General features: G+C 39.5%; 2 protein-coding genes across 5 annotated transcripts in view; one reads left to right on the top strand and one right to left on the bottom strand.

Annotated features, from left to right (window-relative positions):
- LOC132906912 (RB1-inducible coiled-coil protein 1) overlaps positions 1 to 6,445 on the top strand; it is a 53,848-nt gene extending 47,403 nt beyond the window's left edge. For all 4 annotated transcript variants that reach the window (XM_060959532.1, XM_060959534.1, XM_060959533.1 and 1 more), the window contains exon 9: positions 55 to 6,445. In XM_060959532.1, the coding sequence (XP_060815515.1) occupies positions 55 to 162 (108 nt within the window). In that variant the 3' untranslated portion in view covers positions 163 to 6,445. The remainder of the gene's footprint in view (positions 1 to 54) is intronic.
- Positions 6,446 to 6,522: 77 nt separating this feature from the next.
- On the bottom strand, positions 6,523 to 19,542 carry LOC132907127 (uncharacterized). The gene is made up of 6 exons (XM_060959898.1): positions 19,508 to 19,542; positions 11,671 to 11,773; positions 10,855 to 11,085; positions 10,034 to 10,303; positions 8,922 to 9,012; positions 6,523 to 8,248 (listed from the first exon to the last, which is right to left on the bottom strand). The coding sequence occupies exons 1-6, from the start codon at positions 19,540 to 19,542 to the stop codon at positions 6,906 to 6,908; spliced, it is 2,073 nt and encodes a 690-aa protein (XP_060815881.1). The 3' UTR covers positions 6,523 to 6,905.
- Between the last annotated feature and the right edge of the window lie 4,960 nt (positions 19,543 to 24,502).

The following is a 24,502-nucleotide window of genomic DNA, read 5'->3' as shown; positions in this document are numbered from 1 at the left end:
AGATATTTTGTAATTGGTGATGTGTACCCAGGATTAATGCTGTCGATGTTTCAGATCGATAACCGGTATCGCGTTCCACGCGGCACCAAGTTCTATCGAGTAAGAGCTGTGAAGCCTGTGGGTGATATTGCAGCTATGTTAGCGAGCGTTCAAGAAGAGTAATTTAGCGACGAGTTGAGAGGAATCCATCGATTCTCCGCCAATTTGATAAGCCCTGTGACCGCGGATCCGTGTCGCGGGGATGAACACTTGTGGCCTTGCACGTGCAGTTCATCCGACACGCGGATCCTTAGTATACACGTTCGCAACCATCCGGAAATCCTCGGATCAAGGCCAAAACCTGCCAGAACTTTACGACACTCATCCTTGAAAGTTCACTAGCTGGGAGAAAGGTTTGGATGATCGAAAGAGGGGTATGGATATCTAGAATTGGGTATCACTTACAAATAGGGATCAGAGACAAAAGGATGCGCTGGCGTTTCATTGTGATACAAGTAATTTTTAAACGAGTGAAACAAATTGTCGAATGCTGTGGTTAGCTGTGAAACGTAATGATTGTATTCCTCTCTCGTTTCTTTTTTTCACATGAGACCTGGCGTGCGAATGAAGTGAGAGAGAGTGTATGTGTGTGTGAGAGAGAGAACATAAGAGAGAATCACGAGCAAACGCAGATATATAATTATTATTACGAATAACTAAACGCTATCAAATGATCTTTTACTTGTAATTCGATAAGTGTGACTGTTAAAAGTTACATGTGCGCAAGTGCAGAAGAGAGAATTTCTTGTATTTTTTTCTTCTTAATTTTGGATGTAGAAGCAAAATTTCTTCGTTTTGCGATTCAAACAATTTAAACTATTATTACTATCACTACTACTATTACTATTACTACTACTTACTACTATTACTATTACTACTACTATTGCTGCTACTACTACTATTCTTATCTTTGCACTGAGTGACAGCAAAATGACAAGGTGAAGAAAAAAAGTCGTAGTAGAATAAGTTTTGCAAAGAAACAAGCGAAAACGAAGAAAAAAAATATATAATTAAGATAAAGGCAAGAAAAGGAGGTAACGAAAAATTACTAATGCTTTGTATATGCAAACTACTATATATTATATATATGATATATAATATATAATATACATAAACGCGTGTACACAGTTTATGGTGTATCGAAGCGTGCAATATTCGTATATGAGAAGTATAACGCACTCACATAAAATACACACATACACACACACACACACACGCGCGCGCGCGTAGGTCCTAAGCTGAAGTCTAAGATTTTGTAAAGTGAAATCAACGTGTGTCGCTCAATTATCGATACACGTCTTTAACATATTAGAAAGTCTGTTTAATTTAGAACAAAATATATTATAGAGAGAGGTAGAGCAGACGCTATAGGCGAGGCTCTCCCCTCTCGTCGACCACAGCGTTTCTTTCTGAAATGAATTTCGTTTTAGGTGCCTCGTGGTCGATTTATCTTTCTTCGAATCACCAGTTTAAATGCTCCCACCAGCGGCAGAAAATTCGCTGTGTGAAGCATAGGAGTGGAAACCATATGATACTCACAGATATATATGTATCTTTACTTTGAAGGTAACGACGGAAGTTTACCGATTAAAGAAGGTTAGATTTTTTCTAGCTCCGTCGATGTAACCGGTGCGAGGCAAAACACTTCGTAGGATGAATTTTATAGATTATATAAATATATATATATATCTAAACGCATATATATATACATATATATGTGTATATATATGTGCATATATATGCATACGTGAATCGCATAAACACGTACATACACGTTACATATATACATACACGAAACATATATAGTATATATATATTTTTTTCTATTGTTCAATGTGCAAAAGTTCGAGGTTCAATCGAATTACGATCGAGAGAAAAAGGGCTTACTACGAGAGAAACCGACATTTAGCTTCCTTATGACAAATTGCTCGTAGGATCCTTTAATTATCTATTGTGTATCGTTTATCTAACTTCTACTATTATTATCATTATTGATTATTATTATTATTAATATTAATACTATCGTTTTTTCCTCCGCGACAATTTCTAGACACTCATAGTATCGTACAATAGCTGTGATCGTTAAGCTCGACGTTTACACTTCTACCTATAGTCGATAATGAAATCCTAAAATCCCTCGGGGCGGACGGTAACGATAAATTCGAACGACGTCGTCCACTTCCAAAAAACAAAAAGAGACGGTCCATATAAGTACACTTTTTTACGCCTCTCTTTTGTTTCTCCGTATCTATTTTTATTTTCATTTCTCTCTTCCTCTCTCTTTCTGTATATTTTTCCTCTGCCGAAATCACGAACTGAGAAACCGTATACGTAGGCACACATGCACACAGCGTACCTGATTCGTCAGGCGGAATTCAACGACGTGCTTGTTCGCTCGTCGGCCTTAATTTTTTCGTGTTCGAGCGAAGCCACTGGCGTACGAGGTGGCCCGCCGACACACACGATGCTGATAAGTAAGATAAACGAAGACGAGGTAGAACTAAAATTCGTTCGTTAAGTTGTGTAGCTCGAGCTTGTCGAGAGAACCACGCACCCCGCTTCTGACATGTAGCTGATGTAGCTCGTTTCGAACGATTCCTCTTTCTTCTTGTCTATCAAAAATCAAGGAAAACGTAAAACGAAAAAGAAAAGAGAAGAATAAAAGAAATACGGGAAGAGGAATTCACATACACATGCGCGCGCGCACGCATGCACAGATTTAGCACGAATTCTACACGGAACTTGGCATCGCCGGTTCTTTCTATTCCCTTTGTTATTCGTAGGTACACTTTCTCTGCGGAAACCGCGCGATCGTCCTGCTTCCATGGCGATCGACATTCCATTGTCGTATCAATTCGCGAGCAGACACATCGTGCACGAGAAAATTTGAATTTCTGGCGCGATCTCGGGTTTCTAGTTCTCATAACGAGCACTCTGTGCCTAGAAACGATATCAAGTCTCCTTGTCGTTCTTCTATTCTGGGACGTGTGTTCCTAATTTGTTACCAAGATTTCTTCGAATCTTCGAATCAAAATGTAGATCACTAGATATATAGATTAAACGAACGTTCTGTGTAAATGCTTAGATCGTAGTAGAGAAACGCTTCGATAGAATAATTCAATAATTTTATCTAATTAGATCTAATAATTTTAGCGAACGGTAGATTATTGGAGTTGATACGTTGTGAAGTGAACGATATTCGAGACTTCTAAAAATATTCGTAAGAACCATGAAATTCTTTTTCCTCGTGCAGCACGAAAGTTTACATGTCCACGGTTTCTATTCGTACGGTTCTCTTCTCGATCGAAGAGCCTCGAAAAGAAGTCAAAAAGCACACGTAGAGCACGCTCACCGCACAGTCCCTGTTTCCGTTACACCTCCGCGAAGGTAAACTCACGGTAAGACGACGAGAAAGCATTGTCTCGTAAAGAGCACACATAATCGATCGACTTTAAACGTAACGTTTGCTTGCACGCTGCACTCTGAAAGCTCGAGCGGTGTTGGACGAGCATTTAGCTGTAACGTTGTGAGACGGTCACGCGACGCGCCAGCTTATGCTCCGACATAATACTTTGAGCTAGTTTTTATCGTAGAATAACGCGACGATTGTATTCACGATTTGCTTCTACATTTTGCATTATTAAGCGACTCGACATACAATGGAAGAGGATTAAGAATTTAGAAATTGACTCGTATTTATGAAGCGCTTATACAGATCTCGAAGGTTAATTTTAAGATGTCGATGTTTGGTTTATTGACCAAAAAAGATGTGAAACGAAGAATGCTCCGATTTATATACTTAAGGAAGTAACAAAGAATTGCATTTTTTATCAAATTCTTAATTAATGGCGTCTCTAAAGATTATAGAAAACTTTGCAATCGTTCAGCTTCTATTTTTAATTTTTTTATCGATTCGACGATTGCGAAGTTTTCTTCTATATCACTGAGAGACAAAGGAATAGAATTTTGTCTCGAGTCGTTTAGTACATATATTTCAAAGCACGCTAAAAAATTATGAAGCAATCGTGATAAGAGACTCTTTGCGGGATCACATTATCAAACAACGTAAATCCCATTCTGCTCGGATAAACCTTTACCCTGATTTACTTTGGAATTCCGGCAAGCGGTGTTTCTTTCCCTTCCTTGCTTTGGAAACGCTTGAATCCACGTGGTGATCGGGCAGCTTGTGCGTTGAGAGTTGGTCTGCGCGATTAGATGCAAATAAAAATCAAAACCGAACATTCTAAATACGAATGACACGGTTAGTTTTCGTTTTCGTTTTCGTTTTCATTAAACGACAAGGAACAATTTCAGATGCTTCTCTACGATTCGAGAACGTAATTACCTCGTAAGCGACAGCTTTTAGTAGTTAAAGAGATCATTAACTGTTGTTTCGACGCGTGGTTTTCAAAGATCTCGTCAACTCAAGAAAACTAATCACGATCGAAGCTTCGTATATAAATCGAATTTTCCAAAATGCTCGTTCATCCAGGATGACGTATACTTACACGAATACCAAATGGACGTGCCTGCAACGTTCTACCTGTGTTGTTCGTCAAATGGTTTTTCTACGATAGCGGAAAAATCGAAAAATTACGAATATATATTACACGAACGAACACAGTATCGAACAGAGCAAGAATTTTCACGTTTTTCGTGTTTGAGGGAGCTCTTTGCTTTCTTTTTTTTATTGTCCATTTTGACGAGATCGGTGGAGAAAACCTGAGGAACTGGATCTGGTCTCTCGCGAGCGGACGCACGAGGATCCAGACGCGAGAAGAGATGAAACGAACGCGTGAAAGTATTTTCTAAAGAACCCCGTGCGTGCAAAACCGTGTTCCACGATGGGTGCGAAGAACTTGTTGGAGCCACATCTCAGAAGAATTTTGTAATGATGTGAGATTTAAAATTAAATCGATGAGAATGAGGTCGAACTGGGGTGGAGAGAGGATAGATCGGAAGCAGAAAAAAATGTCGACAGATATTTGGAGAGGAGAGAGAAAGGATTACTCATGAAGGATAGAGTCGCGTTTTTATTTTTCTAGCGATTCTCTGACGTGCGAAACGAACGTTGTTTGACGACAAACCCCCCCCCCCCACACTCCCTTTTTTTACCTAGACGCCTAAAAAAGAAGAGTGAGTGAGCGTGTCTGTGTGAGCGAGAGAAAAAAGTAAAAAAAGAACGACAAAAAAAGAATTAATAAGAAAATTTATGTAAACGTAGTATCGATAGAGTTTGTTTTACGTGTGATGTGTATAGGAAAAAATGTAATTCGATATTATAGAATATTCTTTTTTTTACTGACCAAAATTTATACGCTTAGAAACGTTTTTACACTCTGTGTGAGAGATAATCGTAATTCACGTACAAAAAGAAATGATTACGAGAAAAAAAGATGAAAAAAATACGAAAAAAGAGAAAGGACAAAAAAATAAAAACTAAAATTATGAAACACGTAGAGACGACGAAGAAGGACGAGCTTTAGACTATGTCGTGTGACGTGATTTTTTGTAGGTTTTGCTTCTTTCGACGGCAGCGTCGATATCCTTTCTTCTGTCTATTTTTCTTTTCTTTTTTTTTTTTTTTTTTTTTTTTAGAGTATACAAAGAAATGTTTCATTTGCTCGAGAACGATACGTAAACCATTGGTCGACGTTCTTTGTAAAAGTAAATTACATCTTGACGATTCGATATACTTTCCTGCGAGATTTAGCGATTTTTCCGGGAGATAATAGCACATCATCCGTAGCGTTTAACCACTTAGATCTGAGTTGTGGCATAATTCGCGCGATCACCGAACCACTATATCAGATGAACCAATCAACGAGATCCGCGAGCGTGAATTTCGCGATCGAACGATCAAACGAGCCTTCCTGTTTGTTATCTGCGTTTTCTTCTCAAATTTTCATCAATGCTGAGCCACGGTAGTACGCTTTGCAAACATGAACGTGAGCGATCCGTTTAGATTAATCGCTGCAACACTCTTTTCTTCGATAGTTAAGTTCGACGAGAGTGAAACGAACGAGAAATGGGAGATAGACGAAATATAGAATAGGCGATCGATTTCGTTGATCGTTCGACGATGCACGTGACCGGATTCGCACCCGTTTCGTTTCTCGTCTCCCTTGTGCTCGCCGCTTGTGGAAAAACAACGTGAAATAGGAAATAAACACATTAGACGATTCGAACATCGAGGAGATGGTATCAGCATTTGTTTCAAAAGGGATGAAAAAAAATAAAGGTGGATAGCAAAAAGAAAAACGAATATCGCGCATGTAATCGAGAAAGTGTAACGCAAAATAGGTATATGATAATATTATATAATATACATACAATTGTGATCGTGAGAGTAACTGTTACGAATAAAATAAATTATGAATAAATCACGTGACTTTTTTCCAAGCTACTTCGACTCGAGTGCTTTGAACCCTACAACCTTTCAAAATCATTTAAAACGACAGTAGAATTAGTAATTAGAGTAGAGTTAGTAATTATACATGATGTCTCAACAGACACGGTAGAATGGGGAATGGGACAACTTTACGTGGGAAGATGAATCGAAAAGGAGACGACAAGGTGTGTCCTTTTCTAAACCAAGAGTCTGCTGTTAACAAAAATTTCTTTATTTTCTTCAGTTAAATAACAATTCGAAATTGTAGTTCAACGTAAGATCTTTGTCTCATTAGAGTTACAATGTTTTTGTCGAGTCTGATCTCTCAGAATCGCGAAATCAACTTTATAATATCGACAGGATGAAGAACTCGACGAGGTATAGAAAACAAAACTGCACGACACTCGCATCTTCAAGCGGCAACTATCATATACTTCGTATTTATAATACAAATGAAGATGGTGGTCGGAAGAATCTAATGATGGGGAACGTAGCTCTGTGAGTTCTGGGGGCAGCCAGGTAGTAAGTTCGACGTGTCTTCCTCCGTAGGGCACAACATTCCTACGAGCGTGTAATCGACGAAGGGAGGTAAATCCAATTCACTAACATCACCATAGTTATTTATACTCGATTGCGTAACTGTGGGAATCATAGTCATTTGAGGTAGCCGCGTGTCAACTATTTCGCAAGTGTAATGGCAACGATCATTACTGGCATAAAAAAACGGTTCTGGACTGTTTTGCGTTGGCATAGCTGCCTCAATACTATTGGAATCCGGAAACAATCTTTCAGTCGAATCTGGATTCGTCTCACGACCGTAATTATTCTGCGGTCTTTCATCGAGGATCATTCTATTCGCGTTTTGATTTATTCGATTAATATTTTGATTTGTTAATAGATTTTTTGCATCTGATTGCTCGAACATATGATTATAACCATCGTAAGAATAATCCTTATTTTGCATGGGGCTGTGATCAGGACGAACAGGATCAACCATCCCATTTTCCTTTTTTGGGTAAACGTTATAATTTCCCCTGTCCATTAGTCCTGGTTGACAATTTTCTTTGGGGAAACAATTCAGGTTTCTTCTAGAAGGTAACAAATCCTCTTCTTTCTGAGGATTGAAGCCAGGAAAGTCGAGACGGCTTTCCTGTTGGTTTTGAGTCCAATAATTGCTCTCTTGATCGTTCTTCACCGTTCCATCCACGAAATTCTTGTGATTATGTTGTCGTTGATAATCTTGGAAGTTTGGTGGATTATTTAACTGATTCACTTCCTTATTAGAGATGAAATGGTTTACGGGTCTCTTGGCGCAGAAACCATTGGAGTCTTTATCTGTCTCAAAACCAGCAAATTGAAGTCTGTCGTCTTGAGGCATGCTCAAATGACTACTGCTGGAATCTTCGCTGAGAAACTGATTCCAATAAGGTTGATCCTGATGCTGTTTCAACTCGTATTTAATAGTGCCACTTCCAAGATCTAGTAAAGTGGGAGGCGACCGAGCAATTTCATGAGAATTCATGTTGAACTCCGGTCTTAGGGGCTGATCCAGATGGAAGATCTCTTCCGGTTGGAGCAGTTCTCCGGTAAACGGAGGAAAGTCGGGGTAGGTGGCTTCTTGGGGTATCTGATTGGGAAGATTGTACCCTAGAGCGTTCTCTTGGGCTGGCACGGTGTCTTGGAGCCAGTAGGGGGTGTCGTTCGAGGCTGTTTGTTGAGGATACATAGTTGTCTGATGATGATGAGGCTGTTGATAAGCCGAGGCGTTGGTCTGTAGACCACATATGCATTCAAATGGAGGACAGGAACAGGAATATCCTGAAGGAGAAGAGAATATTATTATTTCGCAGGAATAAAAATGTAGATGTTAAAAATAAAAAAAAAGGGTTTATAGGTCTATGGTAAATTTACGCTGCGACTTATAACTATAAAATTATCCAAAACTTTTTAATTCTTATTTGTTAAGTACAACATATTTGAAATCGTATCGAAAAACAATGCTTTTCTAGAAAGAGATACATTGTACTCACTAAGAAAAAGAAAAACGGTGGAAAAATAATTAATTCTGGTTTCACAAATATATAAATATCATATTTATACATAGAATGCTCGTCTTATGAATCTTTCTCTCCTCGGACAGTAATATTGATATTATAATTATATCTGCTCATAAATGAAAAGTATCCAAAATGTTTCTCTTGTTATAAAAAGAACAAGCGTATCCTGATGTTTAAAAAATAGCCTCCGAATTTGCAATTTAAATTTACGAGCGCAATATTATGGGACGTGGCGCCGCCTAGCGGAAGAAGCAGCTACTATTGGCGCGAAAGCGATTGCGGCAAACGTTCCACGCTGTTTCACGAAATTGGTTTCAAAGGTGAATTTTTTGATCGGATATCCTCAAAACAGTTACGCAAATCCATTAACGAAGTGTTTCACGTAACGCGAAACGAGTGTGATAACAGTATTTTGAAATAATACGGTTGTTAACCTTTATCCGGTATCAGTGGTGGTGGTTGTGTGGTCCTCGGCGTTTCGATTATTTCCGAGTGTGGTCTTTTCGTACCCCGTAGTGACATTAACTGAAAAAGCACAAGAATTTATACGTTATTCGCATCAAAGAAGTCAAATAAGGAGAGGATCAGTCTGTCTTTACATTATTCTAATCTGTAATTTGTCCCAGCTATCTGTCTCGGTAAGTCTGTTATATATAGCTAACCATTCCTTCGTTTGAGCGTTCGAATATTCCGAACGTATCTTTATCGATATATATTGGTATCTATATTCCACGTTCCGAGTAGAGTTTACTAGGGTCACGATATTTGAGAGAAGTGTTACTTATTTATGTGAAAATATGAAATTCAGCGAGGAATCGTGGAAAACTTTGATTTTAACGTATTGCATTAGTGCAATGATATATATATGTACGTATATGTGTATACTAACGTACAGATTGTCGTTCGTTGATAAAAATGGCGTCGATTTGAATACGATAGAGATCGGAATATTGTGAAATATTAACTCCTTCCGGTCAAAGTCTGGGTATTATTCGGTATTGTAATTGAAAGACCAATGGTCCCGGAAATTAGAGAAATTACGACTGGGAAAGATTAAGACGTGGATTACAGATACTCTTAAGAAACATTATACCGCTTTTATATATTTCCTACATATCCGTTAGAAACATCGAGAAGTGTTCCAAGTTTCGATTACTAGAAATTCTCACAGAATATTTTCTATTATTATGTCGTACATTGCACAACGTGAATTGTTCCGATAAAATTTGCGCAATGGTCGATGTGCATTCGAAGGAAAGGTTTTCCCTGACCCGAATCAAATTTGCAATTCAAGTTTTTTGGAATGACAAGTATCGTTTCCATGAATTGCAGCATTATACTTCTTCAAACATATAATGATTCTACTATTTACTTGTACCACTTAATATTTCATTTAAATGTCACGATTAGCCTCGGTATTTGAAATATCAAGAAATTTTGATAAATAAAATGTATTCATAATAAAATGGTATTTGCGAGTCGTAATTTCTTTCGATAAAGTAATATTCGTAAATAAAATCGGTAAATAAATTATTCGTAAACATACCTTAGATCCTAAAGCAGCCTCGTTTGCCAGAAGAACCGCCAATCCGCGCACCCTTCTGCCAGCACCTACGCTTCGCCTCGCTTCGGACGTAGATTTAGCTTCCGGTCGCGGATGGTCGTGTTGTCCTTTGGCTTGAAAAAATATCGCGTGCTCGGTATGCCGCCAGAAATGCGTCACTGGATAACCGCAATGGCCACGGCACGAAAGTATCTCCAACCGACCCGTGCATTGTCTGTTCGGGCATGGCTTCCCTTGTTGCTTTTTTCTCGCCTAAAATGTTATTTTTCTGTTCGCATATTGGATAATATCAAATGAATCTAATTTAGTTTAAAATTGGTCAAAGATATTGAATATTTTGGTTACTTCAGGATTTTATAATATGTAAATATTCTCACTGATCTTTGCTATTCTAGTCATTTATTCTCAAATATTGTATGAATATCAATTAAGCAAAACTTGATAATATTAAGTACTTTGTTTCTTTAATGTAAATTATATTAAATCTGTTGGCCGGATGTTTCGGTCTTTTAAGGGTTTCGTAATACGTATTCTGAATGATTTCCACGATGTAATTGTGTATCCTAAAATATATAGAAAGGAGGAGTACAAATTATCTTGAATTTCATACTGAATATTTTATTAATTAATATTAGTATTTAGTTAATTAATATATATTAAATAATTTTTAATTATTCCTTAAAGGTTTAGTAATTAGGCAGGTTAAGCGATTAATAAAAGAGAAAGAAATATATATCGGGAATCATTAGAAGAAGAATATGTCTCTTCCAAAGATTGCCTTCCAATGATTTCGATTTCCTTACTTTGTCACAAATCGCCGGTCGAAGGTGAACCCTTCCACCACCAGGTAGTATGCATTCTTGCGAGCAGATCAGAACACCGAGACAGGATTTTTTTAAGATGCTCACGTTGTGATTGTTGGTATTCCTCATTGCCCACCCAGATGCGTGTCTTCTCGCTTCTTCACATTCAGGTCCGTAGACCCTTCTTACGTGTCCATCAGCCCATTCGCACCAGGAATCGTATTCTACTACCTACAATTAATTCGAAACATATGGAAATATTATTTCAACGGGCTAAAGATATTAGGTTCTTTCGTTTCATAAAGTGATAATAGAACAACAATCTCTGTTTTATATTATTTTATTGAATTAGGTATGATACATTTCGTTATATTTCTATTATTACGTTCGTGCATAATTCAATAAATTAATATAAAACAAAATCATTGTGCGTCTATTATTTCCTTATAAAACGAAAGAAACTTTTCGAACAATCTAATATAAATATACGTATACGTATAATTCGTTCGTTCCATAATTTGAAATTCTTCTAGTTTTAATTATTCATTTGTTTTGCATCGATTCTCGGGAAGACTGAGTCCTACTGTATGCCATATCGTATTGCATACTAAATATATCATCTAACGTTTAGTGGCGGTTTTTCTTACGAAATTGGGAAACTTGAGAGATATGATCATCGAAATTCCCAAGTCTTTGGACATTCCCGAGATACTGCATGGGAATTACCCGAATGAATAATGTATGGCACGCGGTAAAACGTTTAAATATCCATAACAGGATAAAGAGTTTTGATGATTAAAAATACAAAATAATTACCTTTGGTACATTTGAGTCATTGATGTCCCACTCTTGATGAGGATGTTGTTGCTGCTGGTTACCGGCAACAGTCGCTGACATCGTCGGCGATCCAACGCGACTCCTACGCAAAAAATGCAATTCTATATTGTATAGATTAGTATAGATTATCGTAGTTATGATACTGGCATAGTACTAGTGAAAGAATCGATGTTTCGAGCACAAGAAAATGATCTTCCTTCGTAGAAACGAGGTCGACCTTGAGGTCCTTTGGAACCCGAATTTCGTTGCATCGAATTCGAGGTCCAATTTAGGATTACGCAATCGCCGGCGTAGCAAGAGACCGGCAGCTTCGAGATAAAATCCCGATTTATGGCACGTAGCTGGCCGTAGCTCGCGCCATACTTATGGGAGCCCGTGGGTGGCCTGACAAGGAGCACGTTCACTGGCTTTCCGGAATCCTTATATTCGTCGCGAGCGATTCTCGATCGCGAAGAAAAAGATCGATCCTCGTCGCATTGAATACGTACGAATTCTTCGTTCCTTTAACTAGCCATTTTCTTCAACCCTCTCATCTTTATGATCAATGAATCTCGGTTAAACAGACGTTCACGATCGTGTCTGTCCTTTTTACATACTTTGTTCATATTTTTGAAAATTATATAAATTGCGATAAATCGCTGGGAGCTAAGATGTTTAGCGATTAGTTGTGTCGAATAATCACGATCGATGATGAATGAAATTGAAAGGTGAATTACGTCGAATAGGAGACAGGTTAAGGATCTTTTGTAAATTGATAGTGTTTCACATTTTTTATACTTTTCCCAGCGAATAATCATTGTTTCTCTAGATTCGCGATATGACGTACTGTTACGAAATTAAAGAGCTATCGGAACGTTGTCGGTAATCGTTAACGTAGAAACCTAACTAGCGAAGAAAGCGATCAACGTTTCTGCATGAATTCTCGCATAAGTATTAGCTGGTGTCACGTCACGCAACAACAGCTTCTGCCTTTCTCTCGTTGACATTAAAGTGCACGGTTATGATCTGCGTCGACATTAAGCTGCACGAAAACGATCTGCAAGCCGTCACTTGTCACGATAGGTCACGCGATAAGCTTATGTTCCTCGTGTTCTCTTTTCTGGCTTCGAGTTAGTTATATAAAGTATCAATTCTTTACGAAGGATACTTTAAACGTTTCTCTACGCTCGAGCGATTTCTAACATTTGCAGAGTGTCTGGAAACTTGTATTACTTATAATATTCACAATATTTATGAAATCAGAAATCACGTAATTTGAGCAGATTTGCTTTTCTACGATTGAACGATACCAATTAAATACTTTACACGTGTTTTGGATGATTTTTATTCAATTTACGAGGCAATTCAGGAATTTCTTTTCAGTATTCGTTCGTGTCCCTTCGTTTTCGTACTTGTGCCTTTTCAAAGACGAAGAATGTCGCAGGTAACGCTTATTGGACCCGATCGGTTTATCGCGCGGTATATCCGCGCAGGTTGGTTCGGGGATGCTCGAGCGTAAATTATCGCGCGTTTCGAGGGAAAGCAGAAGGTTTCGATTTGACGCGAAATAGGCGTCGCTCGTACAACAATGTTATAAATATCGGCGGTCAGGTGTCATTGACCATGAAGACAACCATAGAAGACGCTTTGCTCGCCTACGTTCTACCAGGATAACCTGCTATCTAAAGTTACAAACGGAACTGTGAACAAGCCGGTGCGCCTCGCTTTATTGAGATGTGACTTCAACGTGTCTCTCACATTGACTAAGAGCCAGTTCAGCGAAAGTTAGGAAAATTCGTTAAATTTACAAGCTTGTGAAAGTTATAAGTCGATGAAGGCAATACGAATATCAAATTTTCACGCTCGATTTCAGCTCTTTGGTCGAAGAATACTGAAAAATATCCAACGAAGAATCTTTACCCTTTCATAGAAATTATATGTTGCAGCCAAATGATATACTTATAAAAATCTAAATCGTTCACATGGACATTATATGCATACTACACATATATGTATATGTCGCGGCTTGTAATTGTAAATCTTATAATTATCAATTGGAATCTGGAAAGCTCGCTGAATTATAGAGTTCTCGAAGGTATATGGAGTAATGAAAATCTATATTCCTCGACTCTCGATCTCGTATGATCGAGTTCAAGGGGCCACTCGAGAAGGTCCTCGCACGCCTCCTACGATATTTGTACAGCGTACAGGTTACGCGTTAGCTGCGTGCATACAGTTTCCGTGGGTTTTATCGAGTCGAGTTCGTACGCGGACGTTTACGATCTTCGAACACCTACTCTCGACGAAGTTTGCTCGCGCCTCACGTGGGTCTACGCTTCAAAACATCGTGAAAGCTCTACGATGGATTTCGATCAAATTTCAATTTTAGACGCAGCAAACGCGTCGTTAGGATGCACATATTCTCTGATCGATTTTAGTAATCATTCTGCTGTAAAATCATCTCGTCGACAATTTCGTAGTATTTACCATTAGAAAGCTTTAGAAAAATAAAAATTGAAATTTAAAAAAGCAACATGGAAGCGATTCTCTAATTGTTCGAAGCATTAGGTTATCTATGACGTAATTTGTATGTGTTTCGCATATTATATACATTCTGGATATTTTTACACGTTTAAATTCTTCAATAATTCATAAAGATCCGCTGTATAGTGGCTATACTAAAATCTTGACACGATACTTCTACAATCATGTACTTGCTTTACGTTCAATTTCTGCAATGTACCGACTCGCACGTCCGCACTATTGGCGTAAAAGAACCAATATCGTCTTCTCGAATCAAAGGTCTACCACAGACATAATAATTCCACTGCATCGCTAGCAACAAAGTCTCTCTATCCTCGATATGTTCGCCAAATAATGCTGCTTTGTCCTGACAAAAACCACCCCGTAGTGGTCACGGAGGCACCAGGCAGACCACAACATCGAAGCGTAAAACCGCGACCGATCGCGAGATCCTCCTCGCCAAAACAAGAAAGATCGAAGGCAACAGCGAAGAATCTGTACGGCAATGGAGAGTTTAATTCGCGGAGCAAACAGCTACCTCGTTGCACCGTCGGATTCGAACGGGCGCGAATTCGAGGCGATAATTTCACGCGAGCATTTCGCCTGACCGGCCGATCCGTTATCCATGCTTGGGCAAAGAGAAGTCGAGGAAGGCAGGCCCGGCACGCAAAGCGTTCGCCAGTACGTTACGTGGACGCGCCTCGTGTCCTGTGAGAAAAGCGAGAAGGGACACGAGACAAGAGGCAGAGGAGAAGGAGAACGCTCGAGGGAGAAACGAAGAGTGAGCCGGCTTAGGTGAATGATTGCCCGGATCGGTGATAAAGTCATCGCCTTTAGCACCGGCGTAAGATGATACATCGGCGGACGATGCTGCGAGGAGATTGTCCCGCGGTTCGAAGAGGCCTCGAGCTGGTGTCAGCGATGCACACACTCGCGGCCGCCGCGGGTCCTTCTCTCCTCACCCTTTCTTTCTTTCTCCCACAGGAGACAAGAAAATAAAAGAAAAGAAAAAAGAAAGAAAGAAGAGAAAGAGAAGAGACTATATCCTCGTTCCGGTCGGTATGGGCGCCTTCAGAATTTCAGATATTAAGACTGATACCGCGAGTCCACTAAAATATCACGCGAGTCTCGCCGCGACGAAAGCCGAGATTTCTCTTCCCCTCGATGGACCGCGAGACTAGTCTCGCGCCTCGCTGGGGATCGTCCCCCGAGATTACGTCTAAACGAGTTAATTCTCTCGCGGCTTCTTCGCCAACTTCGATTCCGGCCTTGCCGCAAACCCGTGTAGCGAACTGTGAAGTTTCTTTCTTCATTGTGGTTTTAGGTTTACGAGACGCGTAGGGTGGTTTACGAGAAAAGTGGATAGATTATAGAGTGCGAATTTCTTAAAAAAGTTTACTGACGTTAGGTATGCATTTATTTCAAGATATCAAATGTGCATTAGATATGTTATAGATATATTCATTCGAATGAATCGTTGCGCTATGTGTATAGCTTATGAGGACTTTGAACTCTGATTGCTTGTAAGTTTGAAAATAGACGATACGATAGGCAACGACCTAAGAAGCTTCGATCTTTCCTTCAGTTCGCGCAGTTACATTTGCGAAGACATCGCGTAGGTAGAGCGTAGAATATTTACTCAGATTATTACATAGTAGAGAAGTACATACCACGCGCGTATTCCGTTACTAACGGGAAAAGTTTAACTCCTGCACCGCACGCTTGAAATTCGTATGCTCATAAATTTCCTTTCTTTACATCTTCTATGTCAGAATTTGCCTACGTTTCAGTTCGAGTAAATAGAGAATCAGCGAATGAAGTTCAAATGTAGATGAAATTGAGGATCTCAATGGAGAAGTGGCACAAGCGTATTTTTTCCAATAACGAGATAAATAATGGTACACCTTCAGTGCTCTCCTTTAAAGGATGGTACCTATATATTGAAATTTTAATTCTTTTCGATAGAAACAATCGCGCAAGGATTTCTACTAATCGTATCTATCTGAAAAAATGTTTTCTTACGAAGCTCAAGCGGAGTGTAAATTTTTCAAAATGTGTAGCATCTCGTTTCTGATTACACTATTACTTTTCTTCTGCACTTTTCATTTATCCTAATTGACTCATCGTAGCGCGGTTAAGGCGTGAAACAAAGGCTTTATAAGATTCTCAAAAGGATACCGAATTCGAAGCGGCGGCAAACTGATTGATAAATAAAGGAAGATTAATCACGCGTCAGGTAATTGGCATGGAATAGTTTTTCAGGAGCACAATACCAGCCCCCCACGCGTTTCTCTTTAGGAGCATCTAAACGCTCGAATTCCCTCGCGTCGTTTCGTCTCTACCTTTTCCTCCTTTTATTTCGTATCTTCTTCCTCTCGATTTACTCTGGAAGAGAGCACGGGGGAATCGGCAAAAAACCTGACTTACAAAAATCCAGCTGGACCGGTTTTGTTTGGTTCTATCGCGTTTCATTGAGGTTCATCGAGTTTTATCGAGCCACCTTCCTTTTCTTCGCCCTCCCCCCCCCCTCCAGCCGCTATTTCATTCTTCCCGATTTCTCGCGCCCCGTCGTCGTGACAGACGCTTCGCGGTTGTCCGCGAAAGAAATATAAGTGAAAAAAGAAAAAGAAAAATGGAACAAAAAATAAATCACGATGATGCAGTTGTCACGAATCACCGAGCAATTTGTATTCGTCATTATGACAGCGTAGTTTGCCTTTCTATAATACTTCCGATATAGTAAAATCGAAAGGCACGACCTACGTGTGTGTAATCTTTGTTGAGCTACTAACTCACGTTTCTTGCTCGTACTACATTATATTGACGCTCTTTGTTTTGAAAATGTTTGTTTACAAAAGACTATAAATTTTAAAGTTGAATTTTTAAAGCTAGTTTCTAAGTTTTACCATCGAAATTAAGCTTCTTATCGAGCTACCGAGCGGAAAATAGCCAAAAAGTGATTTAGATTTAAAATTCGAGTTAAGTGGAAAGGGGTGCCGAGAGAGAGTGTTACCCTGGACAGGCGAGCATAATTAATACCTGGTAAACTGTCAGCTTCCATTCGGTCGCCACCGTATAAAAGGATGCTGGCTGAGCGTGGATGAGAGAAGAGAGTGGAGACAGGGAGTGGGTTCAAAGAGTTCTTCACCGCGGCGGACAGGGAGAGGACGTTCTTCAGATTCGAGATAAAGGCAGATCGTTTTACTCGCGGACATTCGTTTAATCTGTCTTCGAGGTGTTGGGCCGTGATCAATAGCGAGCCACAGCTGCATCTGTAATCGGGCTTTCACAAATAGAAGATACACGTCCGAATATTCGATCATCCCTTTCAAAGATTGAATAATTTTATATTTGATCGCGTAATCGTCTTACTTAAATAATTTCGTACGAAGAACGTGCTTAGCTTAACGTAACTGTTAGATGTTAAATGTTATAGTAGAAAATATTGCAGCGTATCTTCCGATTGAATATTATTTTAGGCGATAGAAACGTCGAAAGGATAAGTTCGCAGAATGGTGAAAAATTGAAAGTTGCAAATAAAACGGCATATTTATGAAACTGCAAAATAGCTATTGGCAAATGGCAACCGTTATTAGGTTTGCATGATTTCAGGACTCGGTTTACGGCGTTACGAAGTGCGCATGTAATGTGCCAGAGAAGTCTAGATATATATACCCATCGGCCAATCGGAACTCGTGATAACGCCCACACACCAATGAGAAACCCGCAGAACGCCCATTGATTAGATACTAGGGAAATCTCACTGCTCGTCCAGGAAGAGAAATCGATGCTGAAATGGTCGCCACCTGCTCCGCGCTTTTGAATTATCGCCACAAGCTTAGCCTGACTTTCGCTAATCCTAAATTTCGGCTAGATGCTAGATTCTTTCGATTTGCACCGGGAAAACATTTTAGAGACCTCCTATGCTTCAGGAATATGGAATATCAGGCTGTTGTTGAGCGATGAAAATGATAGATCCTTCGGAATACAGTATCGATAACACGAACCCTCTATCATCCCTATTTTTCTCTATCATTACTATCGAAAGCCTGGCATCAAAAGCCAATAACTTGTCCCTTCATTTACCTAGTACTATCTTTAGTACTACCCTTTACACTAAAAGAAAAACAAAGAACTTGAAATACCTACTGTACCACCATAGTCGTAATTGCTCCCTAAATGGCGTCACACTGGTGGCTGAACTTCTATATTCACAACAATCCTCAATCTTCGTTTGTGTAGGACACTTCACTTTTCTTAACCAAGGTTTCTCAATAACTTATCACTCGAAACTAACTTCGTCCCTTCGTCATCGTCTAAATCCAGAGAAATACACAGAGCACCGGAACAGATTCACTGATACTTCAACAATTGCAACCCTTAGCCGCAAATTCTTCCAGCGGCAGAAATCATATATAAATAATAGTCGAAGGATGACACACGAGTTTGGAGTAGGTGCAGGCGATTTTTGTTGGTCGCGTGAGATTGTACGCGTCGATGCGTACGACACGGTGTCACTACGTGAACTGAGGCGCCCCTACTCGGGTGCGTACTAGCTGTAGTCAGCACGTTGCCACTGGTGGATGGTATGCACGTCGTGGTTAGTTCTGGTCGGCATCAGGAAACGCCTAGAGGAGTGGCCATTCTCGACCAATCGGCTCTGTTGGCTTAACCATGCGCCAGGGTACCTTTATAGACAGCAACCCCTCTCTACCTGCCGAAGGATCGATCACTATGCAACCACCACTCTCTCGCCCCTAACATGGGCTTTAATGCTCGTGCTTCGGAATTGGGGCCCCCTCGATTTCGCACTATTGATGTTTTACTCGATGGTTTCGACGCGACGCGGACTGTGAAGCTTTTCTGGTATCCGACTCCGATAGAACAAGCGGCCACAGATCGTTTGATAGCCGTTTTATTTGAGGTTGCCACCGCGTTTGTCGTCGACCGCTTCATCCGGATTTTATCGCAACGAATTGCTGAGCGCCGCTTGCGACGAAGTCCCTTGCGATTTTCTGCTCCATTTAAGGGATTTTTCTCAGCTTTCGTTGCCTGACACGCGAATCACAGAGGAAACAAACTGATCAAATCTATAATAATTCTTTGATATATTTTAGTATTAATATTAAGGAATTTTCAAAGAATGGAATTGATCGGATCGACTTCCGAGTGGCTCGCGAAAGGAGAAGAAAAGTATTTGATAATGATATAATGATAGCGAAATAAATTTGAAAATATTTGATATTTTAATCTTCGATAGGGACAGTCTAAAGATAGCTCATTTTTACATACTGTTATGTATTGTTTTACATACTTTTCTGTTCTGTATTCTGTAGTCTGTTCTATCATTTATCCAAATATTATTGTTACAGTCAATATTTATAACTTTTGATAAACTGATGAAATTGTCAGTGGATCGTTAAAGCAATAAAGTAATTTCAATGTACGGACTTGTTGATATTTATGGCTGGGTATTAGAATCTTTTGTAAAATATAAAGAGGTATATGGCTCGTAATTCTTTTTATATTTTTAACTCGACATAGGATTCCTTTCGTGGAGCAAAATAATATGAACATATGATTTATAATCTTCGTAATTGCAGACATTATTGTAATTTCGTTTATCCAGTAATTATTTACTGCAACGAAATTTTAGTTACTATTCCATTAAAGAAATTCCTGTTGATTGAATCCACTTCTTTAAACGTAGAGTTCTAGAGAAATAATAGATAACGACAAGCGTCGGTGAACTTGTCTATTACATAAGTATAACATATATATATTATATAAGTATTATTCTCTGAATATGTTCAGGTAAATGGAGTCCAATTGCAAACGAATGTAGACAAAGTGTCTGTGAGTAAAATGCGACAACTAGAATTATCAAGCTAGAGAAGATGAGACACTGGGCTTACAATGTGATTGCACGGGATCATAGGTCGCAACGAGCTCGCAATCAGCTGGTTCCGCGGCGCTTTAAGGGGGTGTCCCTCGTAGAATCCTCCTACTTCCTACCTTCTCCATCCCTTTGCCTCCAACCCCAGGTACCCGCATCCAAGACAACGGCCCGTTACGCTTCGATCGAACCTGAACCCACGACGCAAACATATCTGCCGAGGTGAGCGCGTCCTCGGAATTGAAGAGTTGCCGCGATTCCCACTTAAGTACAGAAGGACGCTGTTGAATCGCTTAATAATTCTTAGCTCGTTTCGCGACCCAATTGCAATTAGGTATCGTTGCAACTCAACGTTGGAAAGAAAATTGTGACTTTTTATATCATTGGTTCGATATTTGTAACTTCTAATAAACTGATGAAATTGTCAGTGGATCGTTAAAGCAATAAAAAGTAATTTCAATGTACGGACTTGTTGATATTTATGACTGGGTATTAGAATTTTTTTGTAAAATATAAAGAAGTATATGACTCGTAATTCTTTTTATATTTTTAACTCGACATGGGATTCTTTTCGTGGAGCAAAATAATATGAACATGAACTGGTTTCAGTTACTATTAGTCCGACTATTAGTCCGTTAATATTGATAGTATCTACAAAAGTGTCCATTCTTTAATTCAAAGAACATTCTTGTCGCCTCTGTGTAACGACGCGTATCAGCAGCGTAACCGCACGTGCGATTCGTCGGCACGTGTGTACGCGATAACTTCACTTCCTACCACGTGTTCACAGGTGTACCTAACACGGTCTTTAATTAGACATGGAGACGCTTCCATCTACGGTAACTTCCTCGGTCGAATCAATACGCTTCTGAGAAATAAAGTTCCGAAAGAAGGCAAAGAAACAGTCGGTCAAAGGGTAGAGACTTCGTTGTACCGGCTGATGACTCTCTCACCCCTTCCCTTCTTCAGAAGAACTTTAAATACCGCTATAGAGAGGGGTCGACGGTGTCAAAGGGTCGAACAGAAACAGATCGAACATAAAAACATACAACTGTAGATAGACTGCTGTAAAAGGAAAAACATGAAAAGTAACATCTCATAACCGATTACGTTTAACACATTGGCTGACCTATACTTTTCGTCGATTCTCTTATCTTACTTCTGATTCTAATTTCAAGTATGTAATGCTACTAACGCAGATATTATATTTCTGAACGTGTCTCGAAGAAATTCGATAAAACGTAGTATATATCACGATTCGCAAAACAACAATTTCTTCAGAATTATCGCAGTTGAGAAATGGCAGTTGCTTATGAACCAGTGGAAAAGAATTCGTATCAAGGGAGATAAAAGGAAGAATCGCAAAAAGAGAGAAACTGAAAGAGAAACAGTCAGTTGAAGAAAGACAGACTGCAGCAGAAAAGGACGAATAGTTGGGGTGGGGTAGTGAAGACAGAGTTCGGGTCTGTTTAAACACAGAGGGTGTGCAATCAGGAGTGTTTGCCGGGACACGAGCGAGCGAGTAAGCGAGCAAGCGAGCGGATCAAAGGATAAACGCGAATGGGGTGGGTGGTCGGCTGATAGCGCTCTGATTTGATTGTTGGCCACGGCTATTGTCCTCGACACTGGCCTATTGTACTTGTTCCCGTGTCGGTACAGGCTCGGTACTTGCACACAGGTAGCAGGGCACGGTTGGAAGTACGCTTCTGTCTGTGACACTATCTCTTTGCTGGTCGCCATTCCGTTTCCAAACTGGCGAACTTCGATACCGCGCGTTAAGCGACAATTATTGTGGAAATATCGCGAAAAAATTACGCCTACCCCCATTCTCGCCCCGATTTTTTCCCATTTTTTCTGAGTCTTTCTCCCTTCATCGTTCCCTATTGTCTCGGCCGAGGTGTTCCGTATTTTTATGACTTCCCGATGAGCGAGTTTTGTCGCGATTTTTATGGCCAGATCCCCCATTTGCCTCGCGATTATATTTTTTGCACCCTGTTCCTGATATCCGTACTTGATAAAACACCGCGTACGGGATTAATCTGCGAGAACGATCGTTTTCAGGATACGTTTCAACGTATACGTATGAAGTAATTCATTTGTTTCGCTAGCCATATTCACAAGACGCGGAATTGTACCATTCGAGTAGAAATTTTCTGTATTATCTGTGCATCTGCCAGGGACATTTGCATAGAATGCACGTCGCGTGGTTTTAACAGTAGCATGCTTGTGGTGGCTCATCATGCTTAAATATTCCATCACCTGTCACCCACGTGCGCAGCCTCGAATACGATGGAAGTGCTCTTAGGTGTTCATTCATGCTGCAGTTAACTTTCTGTGTTCGTGAATATGGCAAGACGCTTTTAGAGCTTGTTATGAATTAGGAAGGCGTTATCACTCGGACTGCGTTTATTAGAAATTTTAGTTAGCGTCTGATTAAGCGAATCGTCCACTGACCGAATTCAATTATCCGAACGTGAATTACTGTTACGCGACTAAAGAATTATACTTCCTTGAATTGTATTGTATTTCAGTGAATTCTTATTATACGAATTCGATTTATGCGGACATGTCAATAGATAAATGTAACGAATAAATAAATAAAATGAATGAAAGACTTTTGCGATTGGTTGTATAAGCTATTTGTCTTCGAAAAAGACTAGGTTTAAATATATGGAGTTTTACCATAATATGCATTCATTTTAACGAATTTTCAACGAATTCCAACAAACGAATAAACTGTTCTTTAATTTCGCGGGATGAAAACGGCAAATACGATATTTATTTACAGTAACACAGCTTTCGTATCGGGAAAACCTTTACCTGGATAGAAGGCAGATGAGGCAAGAGCGTGTTGGAACATTGGTAACCCACTCGCATCTCTAGGCTCGTGCCGGCTGCTTCCGGTTTTTCAAAGCGGTTCTGCCTTCTGGAACGGAGATTCGATCTGATGTGAACTTTGTAATTCACTCAGCGCGAGTCGCGTCATCCTTACAGATTATCGAGGGACGAAAACACGTACAAAAGATTCGCTTTGTTCCCGTATCGTAACATCTCGAATAATCCACCGATGTTTCCCGAAATACGATCATTAACCGCAACCTTTAAAAAAAAAACTGCATCGCATTTGAGTATTGTATTCTACTGGAATCTTTGTCGTATGCTTTGTATGCTAATTCTTGAAAATTCTTTTATCAATCTTTATTCATTTTGAAAGTAACATCGCTTCTTTAAAATTAGATATTTTTATTTAATATTAATTTATTAATCATTTGTCAATCCTTTGACGATCATATCGATCAGGTTGTTTTCTTGCGAGTGGAAGCCATTGTGCTTCGCGTTTAACCGAATTTACCCCAGAAAACACGCCCTCTAAATGAAGGGTTCGCTGGCAGAAAAAAACCACCCTTCGAGATATATCCCTGGGGTGTTGTGACATATGCTTCTAGGCAACTTATGACGATGGGATTTTCTGCGTGGAGTGCAATAGCCCATCGTTTCGAGGTTGGAGGTGAAAAAAGAATCAAATAGGCAGTTAGAGAAAAATTATATTGTTGGAATACAACGAAATTTCACGCATAAGTACCCTTACACAGCCCAGGTATTTGAACAGGACACTTACACAGGTCATACTCATTACTGTATAGAGAGTGGGGTTCAAAAGTATTTAATGGATTATGGTTGTAAAATTTCACCAATAATGAGTTAAGACGGCTCAGAACGTAATATAAAAAGAATGCATTGGCGATTCTCACATTAATCGCTGAATGAGGATCTTCATTTATGTTATCAAAGATATTTTCAGTAGAGATAGTTTGGCTTAATCGCGTAATTACGTAATAAAATCGGATAGTTTTCTTCGGTTCACACGGTTTGTACCTGCGTTGCTCTTTCTGATTCTCTCACATTCATTAAACTGCCAGTCGGCATCTTATCTGTTATCGACAGCAACTCGACTCTCGCATCCCATCAAGAGCGTCCAGGCAACTTTGTAACGAGGTAGGAAAACGGGGGGAACAATCGATGGTAGTTGATTAATATCGTCTGCCTGATCACGTGTCGAATCATTTTCGTGGGGTTTCCACCCATCTACTATGTCTGTCGAATTAAATGCTTCAATTTTTCCTTCTCATCCCCATCACACCCCTAACTCGAGAATATTTGTATTCTTTATGTTTCACCTATCACAAATCTTAACACGTTCATTAAGTATGACATGTATTTTTAGAATATGCGTGTGATACTGATTTGAATCTCAGACGCAAAGAAAAGCGAAATTGCGAAAGAAATTTTATAATAATTTACATAAAGCATATATAACAAACAGAATCTGAACGAAAATACGTTTCATTCACTTACTATGTTTTCAATATTTTATATATTTTTCCACACTACGTATAATCTTTAAATTCCCTA

The sequence above is a fragment of the Bombus pascuorum genome, chromosome 5 (assembly GCF_905332965.1).
Source record: "Bombus pascuorum chromosome 5, iyBomPasc1.1, whole genome shotgun sequence".
Taxonomy (NCBI): Eukaryota; Metazoa; Arthropoda; class Insecta; order Hymenoptera; family Apidae; genus Bombus; species Bombus pascuorum.
This window is presented reverse-complemented; position numbering and strand designations above follow the sequence as displayed.